General features: G+C 43.1%; 1 protein-coding gene across 7 annotated transcripts in view; it reads right to left on the bottom strand.

The window, feature by feature from the left end:
• ARHGAP26 (Rho GTPase activating protein 26) overlaps nucleotides 1–18609 on the bottom strand; it is a 427146-nt gene that overhangs the window by 257501 nt on the left and 151036 nt on the right. For all 7 annotated transcript variants that reach the window (XR_005026783.2, XM_057491033.1, XM_057491032.1 and 4 more), the window contains exon 11: nucleotides 6531–6609. Coding sequence is in view for 6 of the 7 variants with exons in the window: in XM_057491033.1 (XP_057347016.1) it covers nucleotides 6531–6609 (79 nt within the window). In the remaining variant the exon portion in view is untranslated. The remainder of the gene's footprint in view (nucleotides 1–6530; nucleotides 6610–18609) is intronic.

The raw sequence follows: 18609 nt of genomic DNA, 5'->3' as shown, positions 1-18609 counted from the left end.
GGGGACTAATAAATAAACTCTGTGCTCAAATGAGCCAAGTACTTTAGAAATGGAGCTAGAAAAAGAATCCAGATATCCCAGTATCTGCCCCTCCTTTCCCAAAAGATGCTAGTGAGAATAACTTTTAATGAGCACTTTATCATGTACAGGCCTTGTGCTAGGCACTCTACATACATGTTGACCCTTACAAAACAATCTTATAGGAAGGTATTATTATTATCCCCATTTTGCAGGCACAGAATTATGCCCAAATGGGACTCAGTCATTTTCCAGTGTTAGAGAGCCGTTAACAGTGATGGAATTCAACTCAGGCTGCCTAAGCCCACATTCTCAGGTACTATGACATTCTACTACTGATCCTGGAATCTCATCTTAACAGTAATCGAGCTTACCTTTTCCTTTAAACACTCTGACAGCTCACTCTTACAGACATCAGGTGCAGAGCATAAGATGCGAGCAATGCAACTGCCCTCTATGAGTTCTTGAAGAATTCAGGGGCTAAAGTTTGGGCACAGCAGAAAAAGCTAAAAGAAGAGGACTCTATTCAGTCCCAAAGTCTACAAGGAGTAAAACAGAAGATTTCTTTAAAAGGGAGGTAAGCATAACAAAGCCACATTACTTTGCCCTATAGGAGTGGGTTTTCCTTCTTCTCCCCCTTTTTCCTTCCTCCACTGCAGTAGCCACAGAGAGCAGCTCCAATTAAAAGGAAGGGCAGATACCATTCAACTATGGACTCCTAATAATTCAGCAGTGTGTGTTGTATTAAAAATAGCACAGAGCTGGAATGTAGGAGACCTGGATTATCTATCTAAGATCAACCACTGACTGCTCTTTTAAGACAGGGTTCCCTCTTATATAGATAATGGTGTGATACTGGCCTAGATGTGGGCCTCTTTTTACTCCACAAGTAGAGCTTGAGCCTTATGAAATCACCAATATCTGGCCATTTTTTGACCCACAAAGGTAGTAAGTTAAGTTCATAGTTTCAAACTAATACAAGGATTTACACACAGTCTTTGATACTACACCACCTATTTCGTATCTTCCTAATCTAATTCCACATAATTCTGGCATCTGCCAACCTTCTAACCTTCTGGCTGTCAAAAAAGGTTCAAGTACTGGATCAAAGTAGAGAAATAAATTTTACTGAAAAATCTTTGGGATAATACCTCTAAAATAAGGAGGTAACAGAAGCAGTTCCAGATAGACACCATTAATCACAGATAAGGGAATATATGGAAACACAATTTTAGGAGGCTGATCCAAGCTCTGGCGCTGCAGGTTATACCCGGTAAGTCCCACTGATTTACTGAGACATCTTTCCAACAGTGGAGAGAGAATAATAAATACCTCAGCTTGGGTGTGTATGTGTTGGCAGTGACGGTGGACTGGTAGTGATTCTAACCTGCTTGCTTTTAGCAAACATGCTTATAAGCAATATGCAAAGAGAAAAAAATAGATAACTTTAGTTATAAGAAATTGGGAAAATGGAAATTTACTGTCTCTGAAACTTCTCTGGCTGTAGTATTTACACAGCTTGATCTAAAGTTCTATGTCCAATTTAAAATGGAAAGTCTCTTCTCAAAACTAAGACAATGGCCACAGATGATTAAAAGGAAAGCATATGTAAATGCAATATTGACTCTATAGTTCATCAACCCAGACTTAACAGAAAGAGAAAAAATCCAACGGCACCATTTCAAAACTTTATCTGACTAGGTAGCTTGTAGAATTTTTTTAATGGCTATGGACTCATATCTACATGCCTTTTTTTTTTCATTGTACTTCGAGCTATTTTATGTATTTATTTATTTATTTTTGGTATCATTAATATACAATCACATGACCAACATTGTGGTTACTATATTCCCCCCATTATCAAGTCCTCACCACATACCCCATTACAGTCACTGTCCATCAGCGTAGTAAGATGCTATAGAGTCACTACTTGTCTTCTTTGTGCTACCCTGCCTTCCCCGTGCCCCCCCGCTACGTTATGCGTGCTAATCATAATGCCCCTTATTCCCCTTATTGCTCCCTTCCCACCCACCCTCCCCAGTCCCTTTCCCTTTGGTAACTGTTGGTCCATTCTTGGGTTCTGTGATTCTGCTGCTGTTTTGTTCTTTCAGTTTTTGCTTTGTTCTTATACTCCACAGATGAGTCAAATCATTTGGTACTTATCTTTCTCCACTTGGCTTATTTCACTGAGCATAACATCCTCTAGCTCCATCCATGTTGTTGCAAATGGTAGGATTTGTTTTCTTTTATGGCTGAATAATATTTCATTGTGTATATATGAGACATCTTCTTTATCCATTCATCTACTGATGGACACTTAGGTTGCTTCCATTTCTTGGCTATTGTAAATAGTGCTGCGATAAACATAGGGGTGCATGTCTTTTTCAAACTGGGATCCTGCATTCTTAGGGTAAATTCCTAGGAGAGGAATTCCTCAGTCAAGTGGTATTTCTATTTTTAGTGTTTTGAGGAACCTCCATACTGCTTTCCACAATGGTTGAACTAGTTTACATTCCCACCAGCAGTGTGGGAGGGTTCCCCTTTCTCCGCATCCTCACCAGCATTTGTTGTCCCTAGTCTTTTCTATGTTGGCCATCCTAACTCGTGTGAGGTGATATCTCACTGTGGTTTTAATTTGCATTTCCCTGATAATTAGTGATATGGAACATCTTTTCATTTGCCTGTTGGCCATCTGAATTTCTTTGGAGAAGTGTCTCTTCATATCCTCTGCCCATTTTTTAATAGGGTTATTTTCTTTTTGGGTGTTGAGGTGTGTGAGTGCTTTATATATATTTGGATGTTAACCCCTTGTCAGATCTGTCATTTACAAATATATTCTCCCGAACTGTAGGATGTTTTTTGCTCTGCTGATGGTGTCTTTTCCTGTACAGATCTATATGCCTTGTATTTTACTGTCTTGTTCTACAGCTCTGGCTAAGTGTCCCAGTACTTTGCTGAATAAGAGTGGTAAGAGTGAAGTCTCTGTCTTGTTTACATTCTTAGGGCAAAAGCATTCAGTCTTTCATCATTAAGCATGAAGTTTGTGGTAAAGTTGTGGTTTACAAGTTTGGCCACATATCAAAGAGTACGCTCCTTGAATAGAAAATTTAATGGAATATAGGTATCAGAATAGAGAGAAACTGTGTCATTTTTGCCTATCCCTCTTTCTCATATAACAATACTTTGATTTTCCCTCAGGGGAAGCCAACTTTCCCTAATCATTAATACGGCTCTAGTGCAGTGAGCAAGTGAGTCAGGTCTGGTCAATTCATGTATCCCATCCTCTGGGGTTTAGGTGTTTAGTTCAGTAAAATTCAAATATGGAATTTCTTTATTATGTAAATTACATAATATTATATAAAGCTCTCTTTCCACTAGACTTACAGATCAGGGATCAATAAGCTATGGCCCATGACTGAAATCTGGTCTTCTACCCATTTTTGTAAGTTTTACTGAAATGTGGTCACACCCACTCAAAACATATTGTCTATGGCTATTTTTGAGTTGCAACAGCAAAACTGAGTAGCTTCAATAATGACCATATGGCTCCCAAAACCTAAAATACTACCTGGCCCATTTTACAGGCAGTTTCCTGACTCCTGTTCTTGATAATATCATGCAAACTAGAACCCCAGCTGCAAATATTATGGAAATTTCTGGATTCAGATAAGCCAGAACCATTATACTCCACAACATTTTTCAGTTATGTAAGCCAATAAATCCAGCATCTCAGGCAAGTTTGAACTGGGTTTCCTTCCTATGAATTCAAATTCACTACACAGATAAAAACCATAATGCTCACTGTAAGAACACAACTCTAATTTCTTCCTCTATTAAATATCCATCAATACCACAAAGACATTTGACATTTCTTTTGGCTATTATGTCACTGGGTGCTAAAAACTATAATTTATGCAACAATTAGCTAAAACACTGTAAAATCAACTGATAGAGTGTTCTCTTAGGTTTTTTTCCCCAACCCACCATCCGAAGCTGTTACTGAACAATGAAAGAATCCAACAATGAATAATCAACCACAGAAAACTGAGCTGTATGTATAAAAAGAAATGTTAGGTGCTGCCATTAACATCTCCCTAAAACAAGGGAAATACTCTGACCAGCGAGACAGAGGTTTCCGCTCCCTTAGCAAAGCCAAAACTCCCAAGGGGGCAGGTTTAACTAATTAGGGACATGGTGATTAAAACTGGAGCTGCTAATTGTATATTGGGTATGTATGTCCAGTAATGTTCCCTAGAGGTTCTCAGCAATGGGAGACTAAATTAAGCCTAATATTCCTGCCAATTATGCAGTCATCACTTGTCTCTCTTCAGAAAACTAAAAAGCACACAAAGGTATTTATCTCTCTTCAGAAAACTAAAAAGCACACAAAGCTGTGGTTTTCAATGAAAGCTGTATGTTCCTGTGAAGAAATAACTTTGCATTATGTTTAGAAACAGAATTACTTTGTGTTTCAGCTTGTTTTCATGTGTACATTCTGAAGCAAGGAGACATGTCTTTCAACAGTATGCTTTCCGTCTGCAGAAGCCAGATGTTAATCTACGGGAAGACTGACGTGGTTAGTAAGAAGACCGATTATATACGGAGAACAAGCACCAAGTCCTGGGGAGAGTGAGGAGGGAGAGGCTTACAGTGGAACTGGTAAAGCAGTTTTAGATCTCGAGCTTACTGGGGTCGGGGCGGGAAGCATGTCAGCAGCAGGGGATCATTTACCCACACCAAGAACAGTATGCCCTGATAGGATGTTTCTTTCTGGGTATTTCCTCCCCCTATAACTTGATGAATCAAGAGAGTCAGAGAAAGTACTGTAAAGATGAACTGTGTGAGAATTCTTAGAAGGCAATTAGACAGTTCATCTGTATTACATATGAAAACCAAAAATGTCTAAGGCTAGACATGGGTTCAAACTCTAGCTGCCATGCAGGTACACTCTATTGCCACCCCATGGTTCTCTTCTTCTTCCTTGAAGCAGTAAGATGCCCTGTGCTCTGGCTGGGCCCGTGGCTGTCAGCATTTAGCCTACATTCCCATTCTCCTTTGTAGATAACAGGCCACATACCTAAATTTGGACTGGTGGAAGTGGCATGTGCACCTTCTGGGTCCCAGATGCTTTCATCTCCATTATCTGGCTGGAAAATGGTGATAACAGGAACCACCTTGGAAGCCATAGGCTGACTATAACAGAATGACGTTGCTGGGCACCGGCTCCTCGCCTCTGGCTCCGAGAGAAGTTGCTTTCAAAAGCCTCTTAAGATAAGCAGCTATTGTGTTTGCAAAGCCCTAAAGGTAGAAATGTGTATCTGCTTTTGAGGGAGTTTCTATCAGTAACAATCGTATGCAGAGAAAACCATGGCAATCTTATATTTTAGCCCAGAAGAATTAAGATTAAATAATGCTTAGTTAGAGTTTAGCACACTGTGCCAAAATCCTTACATAGTTCTTTAAGCTGTGCTCTATACTCCTAAATAGTATAAAAACATTAGTTATTTGTTCACACTAAGCTAACTGAACTGAGTTACATATTTGTATACAAAATAACTGAGTAGAACAGTCCATTAATCAATATAAACGCCTAACCAGGGTAGGCTGAGAAAGAGACACACAAATGAACTGGAATCATCTATACTGTACACCCAGCTTAACACAGAGCTCTACCTCAAAGGAGGACATGGCCTAATGTCCCTTGCACACATTTTCCCCTCTGGATAATGTCTTCGCAAGTGATCATATTGGCTCTCTGACATTTTGGATTCTTTTTTGCCTTTTACTGGTAGAACATGGTGATTGCACTGTTAGGATTTCTGTAACCTTCAGATTTGCTGAACATGAGTTGAGATCCTTGGCACCAAGATAAGATGACTATTCTGGCTCTAGGGACTTCCCCAGGGCTCTTATTTACATGGATTCTACATGTCACAAGATGCAGAAAAATCACAAGATTACATCACCCAGGGATGGCCAGCATCTCTGATATGGGAGCACAGATCACATTACCATGCTTAACTCCCTCCACCTATCTTGACAACCCTTCTAAGTGTAATGGGATGTGGGCCACTATGGCAAGAGGCGGGTGAGCCAGCCAGCAATGAGAAAAAATACTGCCTAATCTGTACACTTTAGTGATCACATATCCCACTAAAATGGATTTGAGATAATGCTCTGCATCCTACTTCCTGGAGCCACCAATACATATCCAGTAAGCCAGCGTGCACTCTGCCTCCTCTAACAGACCCGAGGGCACGTCAAGCGCCTGCACGAAGGGGCAGCATCACGCGGAACCCATGCCTTAGGACAGAGAGGCCAATGCTCAGGGACCACAGCCACACGGAGGCGATGTCAACAACCACAAACATCAGCCCAACGATAAAAAATGCCCTCTGGTACATCGGTCTTGAGCACCCAAAGCTTCAGGGCAACAGCAAAAACCACTGCAGGAGGGAAGTAACACACTCAGGGCCTTCATTCCTGCTCAACTTCCCCAAATTGTCACTCACAGGTTCCCGGCCGTCCATGGCTTCCATCCACAGCCTCCGGTCCTCTTCTGACAGCGCCTGCATGGTGATGACCCCCGGCCTGCGGAGAAAAGTCACAGACATGAACCCGGTGCCACAGGTGGAGAGAGCCTGATGCAGGCGACCCTTAAAGCGACAGCCACATGACACAGTGGGAGGTCGCGGCGTCAGGGACCCTGGGAGGGGCGAAGCCCCCAGCTCCTCGGTGCCTCCCTCCAGTCTCAGAAAGCAACGCCGTCTCCCAAGTCCCTCTCAGGAGCCCGCCTCCCTCACGGAGGCTGGGAGAGACAAGAAACACACCCTACTGACAGGCAAGGGACACCGATGCGTAAAGGGACCCCTTCAGACCTTTGTTCCTTGAGACCTTACTCATTCCTTTTCTTCAAAATGCTTCACAAAGAGCTTTACTCACAGGAGGAATCAAATGAATGGTGTTAAAGTGAATGGAATTACTGGACTTGAGGTAAGAAGTCAGGGAAACAGCCAAGCCAGAGGGATCCTGGTCTCCTAATACCTAGTCCCATGCTTCTAAACTGCTTTTGATGTGGAGGAGACTTCTGGAGGTGATTGGCTTTGTAATTATATTAACTGCACATAGGGTTTTTGGGGGTCTTTTTAGTTGAATGCTTGCCACGTCAGGTGCTAAGTCTTTAAAGGCATTGCCTCTTCACTCTCTCATTGAAATCTGCTTACTCTTTCCATCTGGGCATAAACCTTGCAGAAAGCATGCATACAGTACCAAATGGTGCCAGTTGCGTTCCCCTTACAGATGGTGCTTCACAGGAGGGAATGTGTGCCATAAAAATGACCTTGGGAGCAGGGGAAAAGAGCCCTCTTTGCACATTAAAGGAGATTTTTACTTAGGGTCCACAGACGAGCCCCAGAGAGTCTATAAACCACCTTCCCTCCTCCAAAAGTACGTGGATTTTTCTGTAGAAACAATACGAACTATCAGATTATCTATAAAGATGCAACCCTCAAAACATTAAACATTGATCATTTAAACCCTCATCTTTAAAGTTGAGAAAACCTAAAAGGAAGGAAAAGGTCCCCTGGGTGCAATTAAGTCCTACTACTGTCTGAGCCCGCAGCACTGCTGAAGATCCCAGAACATGCAGCAGGGCACACGCAGGCTTGGCCATGCGCGGGTCTTTCACTCTGACCCACTTACAACAACTGCTCCTGGCTCATTTCCACAGTTCCGACAAATGTGCTAGATCTAGTCCCGTCGAACATATTTTAAATATCACATTTGTTTCTTTTCATTGTTCATCCCTCAGTATCTCCTAAAAAAAGTTTTCAAAGATGTGAGCATGTAAATACAGAGGGGTTGAGGGTATGAGGGGCTCTGGGGTGGGGCTGTGAACAAGTGCACGGGGCGGGGGGCCTGTGAGGGGAGCGTGGGCAAGCAGGGGGTGAGTGGGCGTTCTGAGCATGAGAGGGACACTGATTCCCAAGAGGCGGTCATTCCTGTGGAGGCCATGCTGGGCACTGGCCCCTGACACAGACGGCGTAAAGGACACAGTACCTCCTGTCTCCACCAGCACCTGCCAGGGCCCGCCCTCCTCTTCTCAGACGGTCTCATTTGCAAACCCGAGTGCCCATTCCCCACCACAGGCCTGCTCTGTGCACCAGGCCCACGGGTGTCTGAAGACTGCTGCAGCCATGGCTGCAGAGCTGACGTACTGGCTTGGAGGCCTGGTGAAATGCCTTCTCCTCTTCCACCTCTCAAGGAGCCCAGCACAAAGCCGTGATGCCTTGGAGATACAAAGTCTACAAAGCTGCAGGCCACTGCAGAACTCTCACGTCCCTGGACCTGGGTGCCCTGCATCTTTGAGTGTCACTCAGGGTTGTACCTGCACCATTGGCTTAAGAATTGGGCCTGCCCTTAAAATGGAGATTCCCAGACCAAACCCACCTTACTGAATCTGAGCTTCTGGGACCAGCCTGGGAACTCGGATTCTAACCACCTCCCCGGCTGATCCTGGTGCACGTCAGGTCTGAGGCCTACTGTCCCGGGCTGCCCACCCGCCCCCACCACCGTCCTTCCTGTCCTCCGCACACTGGAGAGGAGACACCCCCCTCTCTACAGCGGGGCCAAGTAGCCAAAGTGTCCCCAGGTCATTGCCTGCTAGGTGCTCACTAGCAAGCACTGAGACCGCATCGTTGCCTGGCACACCGAGACTTCAGGGACCTTGTAGATGTCACATCACCTCCAGGGCACACAGGGTGAAATTTCTACCCAGAGTCACAAAGAGCGAGTTCAAAGTCAGAGGCTGTGAAGGGTGGGCCCCTGGGCTTTAATAACCAGGAAAGTCAACAGGATTTGTTTCCATTTCAAGAAGAAATATCAAAATATAAGTTCTTTTCACTTTGTGCTTCAGTTCCCCTTTTTGGTGGGAGGGGTGGTGGATGTAACACACTTAGTTCTAATTCTTTTACCCCAAGTTCAGATAATCTTCTCTCAGCCTTATGTATACACATCTGGATACGGTACCATCCTTTCTAGGTATCTAGAAAACACTCCTTCGGCTCCAAGTTTCTTCTCCCTCATTATAATTTAAACCACTATTACATAAATCTCTTATGTGTGAATTTCCTAGAACAAGGTAAAAGGATCAACTTTCTTTATTTTGGAATCAAACAATAACTTGCTGCATTTGCCCTCCCTGTGTCCCTACCAGCCGCATTCCTCAAAACAATACAAGCAAAACTCTCAATTACTCTACATTTTCCATGCCAGTCCCTGGGAGACAGCACACTTTCATGTGGGATAATTTAGTTCATGTTTGAAATGCACCTGGCGTTTCCTACCAAAAGTGGAGAGAAAGGGAAAGAACTCTCACCGAGGCGGGGGAGGGAGGGGGGAAGTTGGAATGATGAGGGGAAAATATAAAACAATAAAAGATAAATGGAACGAACAAGCTCCTTCTGGCTCTACAAAGAACTGTAGTATCAGCATCCCAGCAGAAGAACTACACCAACAACCTAGCACAACATGCCAGATGCTGTGCTGATTGATTCATTTCATTTTCACAGCTACGCGATGAAGCTGGTATATTCTCATTATCCCACTTAACAGATGAGCAAACAAAGGTTCAAATAGGTTAAATACCTTGTCCATGGTTACAGGGCCAGGATCTGAGCCCAGGAGCCCAAAGCCTGGGCAGGCGTGAGGGCACCACTGCCCCAGAGGGCCCACACTGACCAAGGTCTCTGAGTCAAGACGGACAGAGCCCTCCTGCAAGGTCCTCGGAAGCTCCTGTGGGGGATAAGGGCTCTGCCAAGCCTGGAGGGCTTCAGAAACGGGAACACCACCAGAACACCACTCTAAGCAAACAGCCAATCCTAAACCAAAAACCCAATAGCATCCAGTGTGACTGTGGCTTACGTTCTACAATGGTGCTTCTTCACATTTTTTTCTGCTTCAAAATACCCAAGAGATGGAAAGGCAGCAAGTTTTTTAAGAGAACACAAAAAGCACCAATCATAAAAAATATAGATAAAAAGGACTTCACAAAACTGAACTTTCATTCATCAAATGATACTATTAAGAGAGTAAAAAGGGCAACTATTAAGAGAAGGTATTTGTAATATTAATTTCCAATGAGACTCATATCCAGAATATGTAAAGAATGCCAGAAAAAAAAAAAAAACTCAATTAGCAAAATGGATAAGAGACTACAGTCACTTCATAAAAGAGGAGAAACAAATTGGCCAGCAAGAGCAAAAGGTAAGGCCCAACATGATGATTCATCAGGAAAATGCAATTAAAAACCACAATGAAATTGTGTAACAAACACCTTCTTGAACGAACAGAATTCAAAAGATCACCAACACCAAGTACTGACTGGCAAGGATGTAGAGTCACTGGAACTCTCAGGTACTGCTGGTGGGAGGATAACTGATAAAACCAGGCACCCTGGCACCATCTACAAAAACTGACCATATACCTACCCTTGGACCTAGCAATTCTACTTCTGGATACATACCCAAGAGAAATCGGTGTGTATGTCCACCGAAAAACACATTCAAGAATGCTCACAATTTTATCAGTGTCTGCAACAAAAAGCCAAATAACCATTGATAAGAGAGTTAATTGTTGTATATTTAAACAATGGAACACCACACAACAATAAAAAAGAACCAACCACTGCTACATGCAACAACATGAATGAATCTAACAGACAACGAGGGAAAGAACCATACAAACAGTAGGATTCCATTCACATGATGTGTAGATACTGACAAAATCACCTATGGTGACAAGTCAGAGCAGTGATCCCGTCTTGAGGAAGGACTGGGAACAATGACTGGGAAGGGGCACAAGGAAACCTTCTGGGGTGACAGAAATATTTTACAACTTGATCTGGGTGGTTACACAGGAGGGGTGTCTATGTGTATGTAAAATCATCAAGACAGAGACTTAGATCTGTACAGTTACTGTGATCACACCTCAATAAAAAATGTTTTTAAGTCCCCAAGAGATACAACTTCTCATCAGTAACTTACGCTCACTAGCGTCCTGACTCTAGTGCTTCCTAGCTGTGTAAGCCTGGTGGACAAGTTATTGAACTACTCTATGCTATTCTTTAAAATGCAGATAATAAGGGCACCGACCTCATGGGGTTGTTGTGAAGGTTAAATGAGATATTTCTAAGGCATTTCAAAGTGCCAGACACAGTAAATGATCCAAAAACTAGTCGTTATCACAAGGCAAATGGAGGTTGGGGTGGATGGGTAGAGGAAACAGGAAGGCAAGGGTGGAGTAAGGTTGGAATTATGCAGAGGAAAGGGCAGGTACATATAGTTAGAAAAGGAAAAGAAATGAGCCACAGGTGCTTCTGATACACATGGCCCCACCCTAACACACTAGCACACAGCAGTGAAAATCACACCCCCACCACAAAGCAAGCAGGGTAAGGGATGGAGTGACACACAGCCTCTGACACCATGGCCATTTCCTTTTCATCCTGAGAAAGTACCAAAGTGGCCTACTTCCCCTTTTTGGAATCAATGTCTGATAATTCCTAACAACAAATAAAGGGTCTTCAGCAAATTCTAGAAAATCAGCCTAAGAACACCCTCTACCCAGCAGATAAGAGAATGAACAAATGACTTAAAATCCTTTCTAGAGCTCAATCCTAAGATTCTACTTAAAATGCAGTACCTCCTTTTCACTCTCTATCCTTGCGTCTGTGCTATATCTGGATCAACTTGGAGATTATGAAAAAGGATCTGCAATTCTAAGGTAGCCTCCCACCTCTCAGGCTACAGGGGCCAAGCAGAAAATGGTTATTTGTCTATCACAGAGCAAACTGCTAGCCACCATACCTTCTTCAACTCTGGCCTCCAAAAAGAGTGCACAGAAAGCATACGTTGTTTGGTAACACACCCAGGAGCTGGGGCCGCGGGTACCAGCTCCTAGCCTTCTTTACCAGCCCAGAGCACGCAGGATCCCAAGCAGCCCTGACTCCGGGGTTACGCGACAGCTTTCCTACTCTGATCTTACTCCCGAGTCTGAGTCAGCAATACTGATCTCAGCGGCTTGGCGATTCACCCACTTCCTACTGGATGAGTAAATGCTGCTGCTGACTTCACCCCACTGCAACACACACACTCAGAAGCAGACAGCGCTGTTCCTTCTACATCCACCTCCAAAGACCGAGGGTTTATTCGTAAGACTATGAATCTTCTGTTGGCAAGAGTTCATTCCCCAGTTTCTACCTGCACTACAACACATTTAAGGGTCGAGTTCAGAGTAAAAGAGGGACTGTACCACCCACAGAAACACATGTTCTCACAGCCTGTGTCTAAACCTGCCTCACGCTTACATAGGAAGACAGGGGGACATGGCAAAGGCTTGGAGAATGGCTGCCATCCACAGGCAATAAAAGCTATGCAAGCACCAGGACAGGACATGGTTCCTTACTTCTAAAGCGCTACTAGGAAAACAGACTCCTAATGGTTCCTGGACAACCACAGCGGTTCAAATTCAATAGATCTTCATTTACACAAAGGTGTGGCCAAAGTCACATAGAATCTTCTCAGAGAATGGCATCTCTTTCATGTCTGTCGTGAAGTTACAGACTCAAAGGGCTACGGAGACCGGGCAAGTAAGTAAAGTCAACGAACTGGGTAAGAAATTCTTTACTGACCCAAGGAAAACAAGCTCAGTCACATTTTCCTTAAAACATGCAGCTCTTTATTTTTACTTTTGCATTTTTTGATAGAGTCATAGGAACAAAGAGTATTTCCGCTCTGTGGGAAACATAACAGTGCAAGTGCAACACAAAGTGGCAGCTGGCACCTGTCGTCATGGAGCGGACAAGGGGACCTGGCGGGGCTGCAGCAAAGTGGAGAGCACACGCCCTACCCAAAAGGCTTCTACCACGCAGCCCTATCAGCAGTTGGCACATGGGGAGGGCTATCAACATTTACAGGTTTTTCCAACTTTAAAATACTGCCTCAAATGCTACTCAAACCAAACCAAACATGTCTGTGGACCACCAGTTTGCAGCTGCTAGAGTCTGTCTGTCTTTCTATACCTCTCTTTACTGATGTCCACTCCAGGTTATCATGGCATGTCATAAAGTCATCTCACATATTAGGACCAAAAATGATGCATTGTCTGTATTCCTGATTCACGTCACAGTCAAACAGCAGAGCATCTCCGGCTCAGCAAAAAGGAAGAACTTAGGCTACTTCCCCATTTTTCCCAACACTCAGGACCCAGTGACATCACTGGAGGGCGATACTGATCTAACTACCATTTGGAGATAAAAAGTTATGACTGCATAGTTATGCACAATTTGAGTTACCCCATCGAATATCCCTGTGCATTACAGATCCTTGTACAGAAGAAGAATCCATAATATACCATGACACCCTGAGTAGGGCACAAGTGAGAGAGAAAGTGAGAGACACACCAGAAGTTGCAAACTGGTGGCCCCCAAATGCGGCAGAGATTTACTAAGTGTGTATTAGAGGCCATGCACTGTGCTAAGGACTTTACCCGGATTATCATTTATCCCTCACAACAGTAATTGAATGAATATGGTGCCATTATTATGCCTTTTTAAATAGCAGAAACTCAGAAATTACTTGTTCAATGTCACACTGCTGGTAGGTGGTAAAGCCTCAACATGAATCCAGTCTGCTGACTCTAAAGCAAAGGCCGCCCCTGACCACAGCACTGTGCTGCCCCACAGTGCGTGCAGTGACGGGCCTTGGGATCTACAGTGACCAGCTGCTTAAGGGGAGGACGGAAGCAAGGGGAGGCTCTCTCCCTCTCCTCCTCCCTGCCTCCCTGCCTCCCTCCTTCTCTCTCTTTCACACACACGTACACAAACACACACACCCCTGAAGAAGTTTTCAGAAGCAGGTTTCTAATCAATTACTTAAGAAAAGATTGGATCCTAATAAATGAATGAATGAATCATAAACTATTACAGCCTATAGCACTAACCTCTCGGAAGGAAAAACTCTAAAATAATTAGGACCATAGCAATAATAATATTCTAAATAGTAAATATTACTAATCACATCAGATAATTTCCTACATTTTTATTTCAAAGGAGACTTGAGTTGTAAAATATCAGGTAGTCCAGACAAAGCAATCTTTGGCACATTAAACGGCATGGTCCTCAAATGGAAGAGACACCGACTGAGTGCCTGTTACGTGCCAGCCGTGATGCTAGGCGCTGGGGACTCAGAAGAACGCAAATGTAAACACACGGCGCCACACACGGTGCCCGGAGAAAGCACTACTCATGCGGGATGAGTAAGACTCAGGAGAGCGCAGGCGCTTGTTACCACTGCTGATAACAAACTATGAAAAAATACTCTAATTCAAGAAGTCTTCTAGTTCATTTATAAATTTTTTTCATTTTTATTATGCTTTCTCATGATGAATAGAAATGTACATAAGTGGAATTTACTGGTTGAATTGTCCCCTCTCTTCAGATTTATGTAATAGCAAAATTTCGGTTTAGATTTATTTTTAATCAAACATTTTCTATTTAGAAGTTGGCAAATGAACTTTTATTCCTAATCAATAAAACTCCAAATCCCACTATGCAGACTAAAGAGTAGAAATACAGTTGCCTCAGTCACCCTGCATAAAGTTTATTAGTCACCACATCCCAGTTCTTACTTAAACCAAAACCAAACAGTAAACATCCTCTCATTTAACAACAAAAAACAAAAAAACCAAAAACAACTCAATGGCAAGTTCAAACTGCATGAATTCTGAAGATTCCAAGAACTCCTCCGTTTGCTTGTTTCACAGAATGGCCCAGAAGCAATCTAGAAAGCACACTATTTCCCCACACTCCGCCCCCACCCGAGTCATGGAAGTCAGAGCGGGACAGCCTTGGAGGCAGGAAAAGCCATTTCCCCTCTGAAATGTCAGTGGCTTTGAGACCAGCGCTCGAATCTAACCAGCAGGAAGGTAAAATCAAATATTATTTCAAACAAGGGGTGTGAAGGGGAGGGGAGGGGAAGTTTGAAACCAGGAAAAATGGAGTCATCTGTTGTAAAAGATAAAGGCTCACTGGAGCAAGCGGGGAAAGTCTGCCCGCCTGGTTCTCAGCGCACTGGACAGCTGACAGCACTCGGCTGTTGTTTTCACCAGCCTCAAATGAGCTGTCCCTTTAGCAAAGGGCCTCACACTTCAGTTCAGAAAGCAAGGTAAAATGCAGTGTTTAAACACAGGCTAGATTAACTGAGCATGCTTGCCTCTGCAAGAAAGTGGGTATGAAATGATCCATCATAAAAGGTTGGAAGGCATTTCTAAAGAAAGAATGAATCATTTAGAATACTTTTTCTTTAAGCGTAACAGTCACATGATGATTTCTTTCACAGAACACACACACACACCCACACATCCACTCTTAATTGTCAGTTTATGAAGGACAGCTAATCTTCAACTGAACCTTCACATGGTTACTAATGCATATACAAAGCTGCCATCTAGAGGTTGAACACTGAAAAATCTGTTACATAAGATGATCCTTTCAGAAAACACACACAATCGTACACAATTTCACAAAAACAAGTGCATGTATACACACCACATTCCAAACTAGAAGCAACAGCATTGTTTTAATTTAAAATCAGTATGGTTTCCTGTTGTGACCATAAATTGGAAAGAGGGGCATAAACTTTTATCTTATATAGGAGATACGTATATAAATAACAGGTTATTGCATAATATAGTTTAAAAATGGAATCTTCCCCTAGCAGCTGTTCTGCTCATACACACTTAACTCACCTGTATTCACTCTCAGCTTATAGATGACTTGAAATATCTTGGCATTAAAGAAAAGAGACACCATCAAGATGGGGGAAAAAAAGGGCGCTCAAACACCCACCAAAGCTACGGTTCACCATCAGAATGAAGTCCCCAGGTTTTAGGGTAAAGGAAAAAATTTAAAAGGCACAACCTTTCTGACATAGGGCTGCTCTGGAAGGAATATTACTGCATTCCATCTTCAAAACAATCCTGCAAGGAGGTATGACTAACCCCATCTTACAGATACGGCTGAAGCCCTTGCTCAGAGTCACACCGCTAATAAGGGGAAGATCCCAAGTTCAAACTGAGCACTTCAGTCTTTTTCCTGCAGCACACAGCCTGCTATAAAATCATTTCTGAATTAAGGGTGGTGGTTGATTAGAGGATTAGGGTAGATTTTTTGGATGTCCCATAAATATTCCTAGCCTCCACTCTTCCTACTTTAACCAACCTTTCATATTTCTGGGGCTTTATTGTCCTACCTACACAGAAATGCAGATTATGTGCGTTCTTGCTGAAGTTTTGGTTTAAGTAGCAACTAACATGGTTAAGCTCCTGTAGTCTCTTACAGAGAAGTTTGCTGAAGGAAAGAACAAAGTACTCTAACTCAAAAACTGCATTACCACACGAAACAAAGTCAACCACCACATGCACACAGTACTGTATTAAAAGCTGCATACAATGATGTTATTCTGCTTCTGGAAACAAATTACCTGACACAGGTATTTAGAACTGAACAGAGGTATATAAAACATACCAAATTAGCCAGCCAACCAATACAAAGGAAAGCCCATATACTGTGCAAATACACAGTATGGTGTTGGGACTCATTCAGAGGAAACCTGTCCCTCTTTACCTGGAAGCTTGCAAAAGGAGGACTTCAGATGTGATTTGAAAGTAAAATCAGATGATGACTTTCAGGAAAGAAAGTCCAATAGATTCATAGTGCTTCATTAAACTTTATATCCCCACTGTCAGTAGAGTCTCTGACATGTAATTTTGCTTAATAAGTAAGGGAGGGAGGGAGAGAGGGAAGGTGGGAATTCAGGGTATTCTGTTCATGCCATCACATTAATCCCTCTGTTTGTCACATTTCCCCCACAGCATTCTGGTCCTCCAAGTTCGCTGAAACACTCAACATACTGGTCTGTGCCCCTTTAGTTGTGTGAATGTGTATGTGTGTGTGCATGCACTCTACAATCAGAGGTAAGCTCCATGAAGCCAAGGACTACGCCTATCTTGGCCCCCATTACACCCCTAACACCAAGTATCCTGTCGTTGCTAACAAGTTGTCCTCTGCTGCCCAGCTCTGGAGAGCGCCACTGCTGGCAGTGGGGCATTTAACATTCCACATAACGTCTTCAAATGTATGGACCTCTCTTGGAGTCAGCTAGCCCTAGAAAAACAAGGCATTCTAATCTTTTCCTTTCCCAAAGTATAAATACCACTGCTCAAGAGGCTACAGTGATTCAGTACATCAGAAAGAAGCCTGTTGTTTCCTTTATTTTCCATATGGTTTAGTGGCTCCTCCTGGAAAACATCTGGGAGAAAATATCCATGTGTCACTTACATCTGTGAGAAATTTCCTAAAAATAAACAGATCCAGAGATGGTGAGGGATGACTACCACCATGACTCTTAAGCTTAAACAAATATTTTCTCTACATTTGCTCATTAATTTCCCTAAGATGCTGCCTGGTGGAGTTAATTCACTCAAAGTGACTGAAGACAGATGCTGGAAAGTACTGGCAATCCACATACCACTAATGGCTGCTTTCAGATGAGTCCCAATTTATTCAGCAATTTTACACTAAACTCCTTCCAAAAGAATCAGCACATTTTAAGAAAAAAAAAAAAGATAAATCTAGTCCTCATTCAACTAACCAATATAAAATACATGCCTTCAAGGACACGGTGCTATGGCAAGGTCATACAAAGGCACCAAAGAATGCTCTTTAACAAAATGCTAAGAAAGGATGATTTTTTAAAAGCTAGTGAAAGCTTAGGCGCCTGTCAGGAGTATCCAGAATAAGGGGGATGATTCACGTGAATGCACTTTGTGAGGCGAGGTTCCTTGTTAGTTCAGGAGTGTGCAGGGGGCTGTCTGTCACCCCCAGGGCTGCCCCGGCTGCTTGGCTGCTTCAGGGGGAGAGGTTCCCCTATGGATCCTGTGTTCCTTTTCCAGGGCTGCTGTAACAAAGCACCACAAACTGGATGACGTAAATGAGAAATTTATCATCTCACAGGTCTAGAGACCAGAATTTACAGCAAGATACCAGCAGGGTGGGTTCCTTGTGAGGTACCTGAAGGAGAATCTTCCAGGCCTCCCTCTTAGCTCCTGTGGTTTGCTAGCAAACACCGGTGTTCCTTGGCTCGAAGGCACATCACCCCGATCTGTGCCTTCACGTTCACCTGGTGTTCTCCCTGTGCACACGTCTGTGTCTGCATTCAAATCTGCCCTTTTCGGAAGAACACAGTCCTACCGGGTCGAGGCCCAGCCTAAGGACCTCATTTCAACCTGATTACCTCTGTAAAGACCCTATCTCCAAACAATTTTCATTGTTAAAGACTGGGGATTAGAACTTCAGCATATGAATTTTGGGAGTGCACAATACAATCCATAAAAAATATATGATAGGAAAATAAGAATATATTATTTGAAGCACATCATGGCAACACTGAAAAACTACTACAAGTAGCACACTTTCACTTAAAGCTGTGCCACAGTCTTACTGCTAGAATCCTGAAACTGAACTTAAAATAAAAC

The sequence above is a fragment of the Manis pentadactyla genome, chromosome 13, assembly GCF_030020395.1.
Source record: "Manis pentadactyla isolate mManPen7 chromosome 13, mManPen7.hap1, whole genome shotgun sequence".
In the NCBI taxonomy this organism is placed as follows: Eukaryota; Metazoa; Chordata; class Mammalia; order Pholidota; family Manidae; genus Manis; species Manis pentadactyla.
The sequence above is the reverse complement of the archived record's forward strand: the minus strand, read 5'-3'. Positions and strand labels throughout refer to the sequence as shown.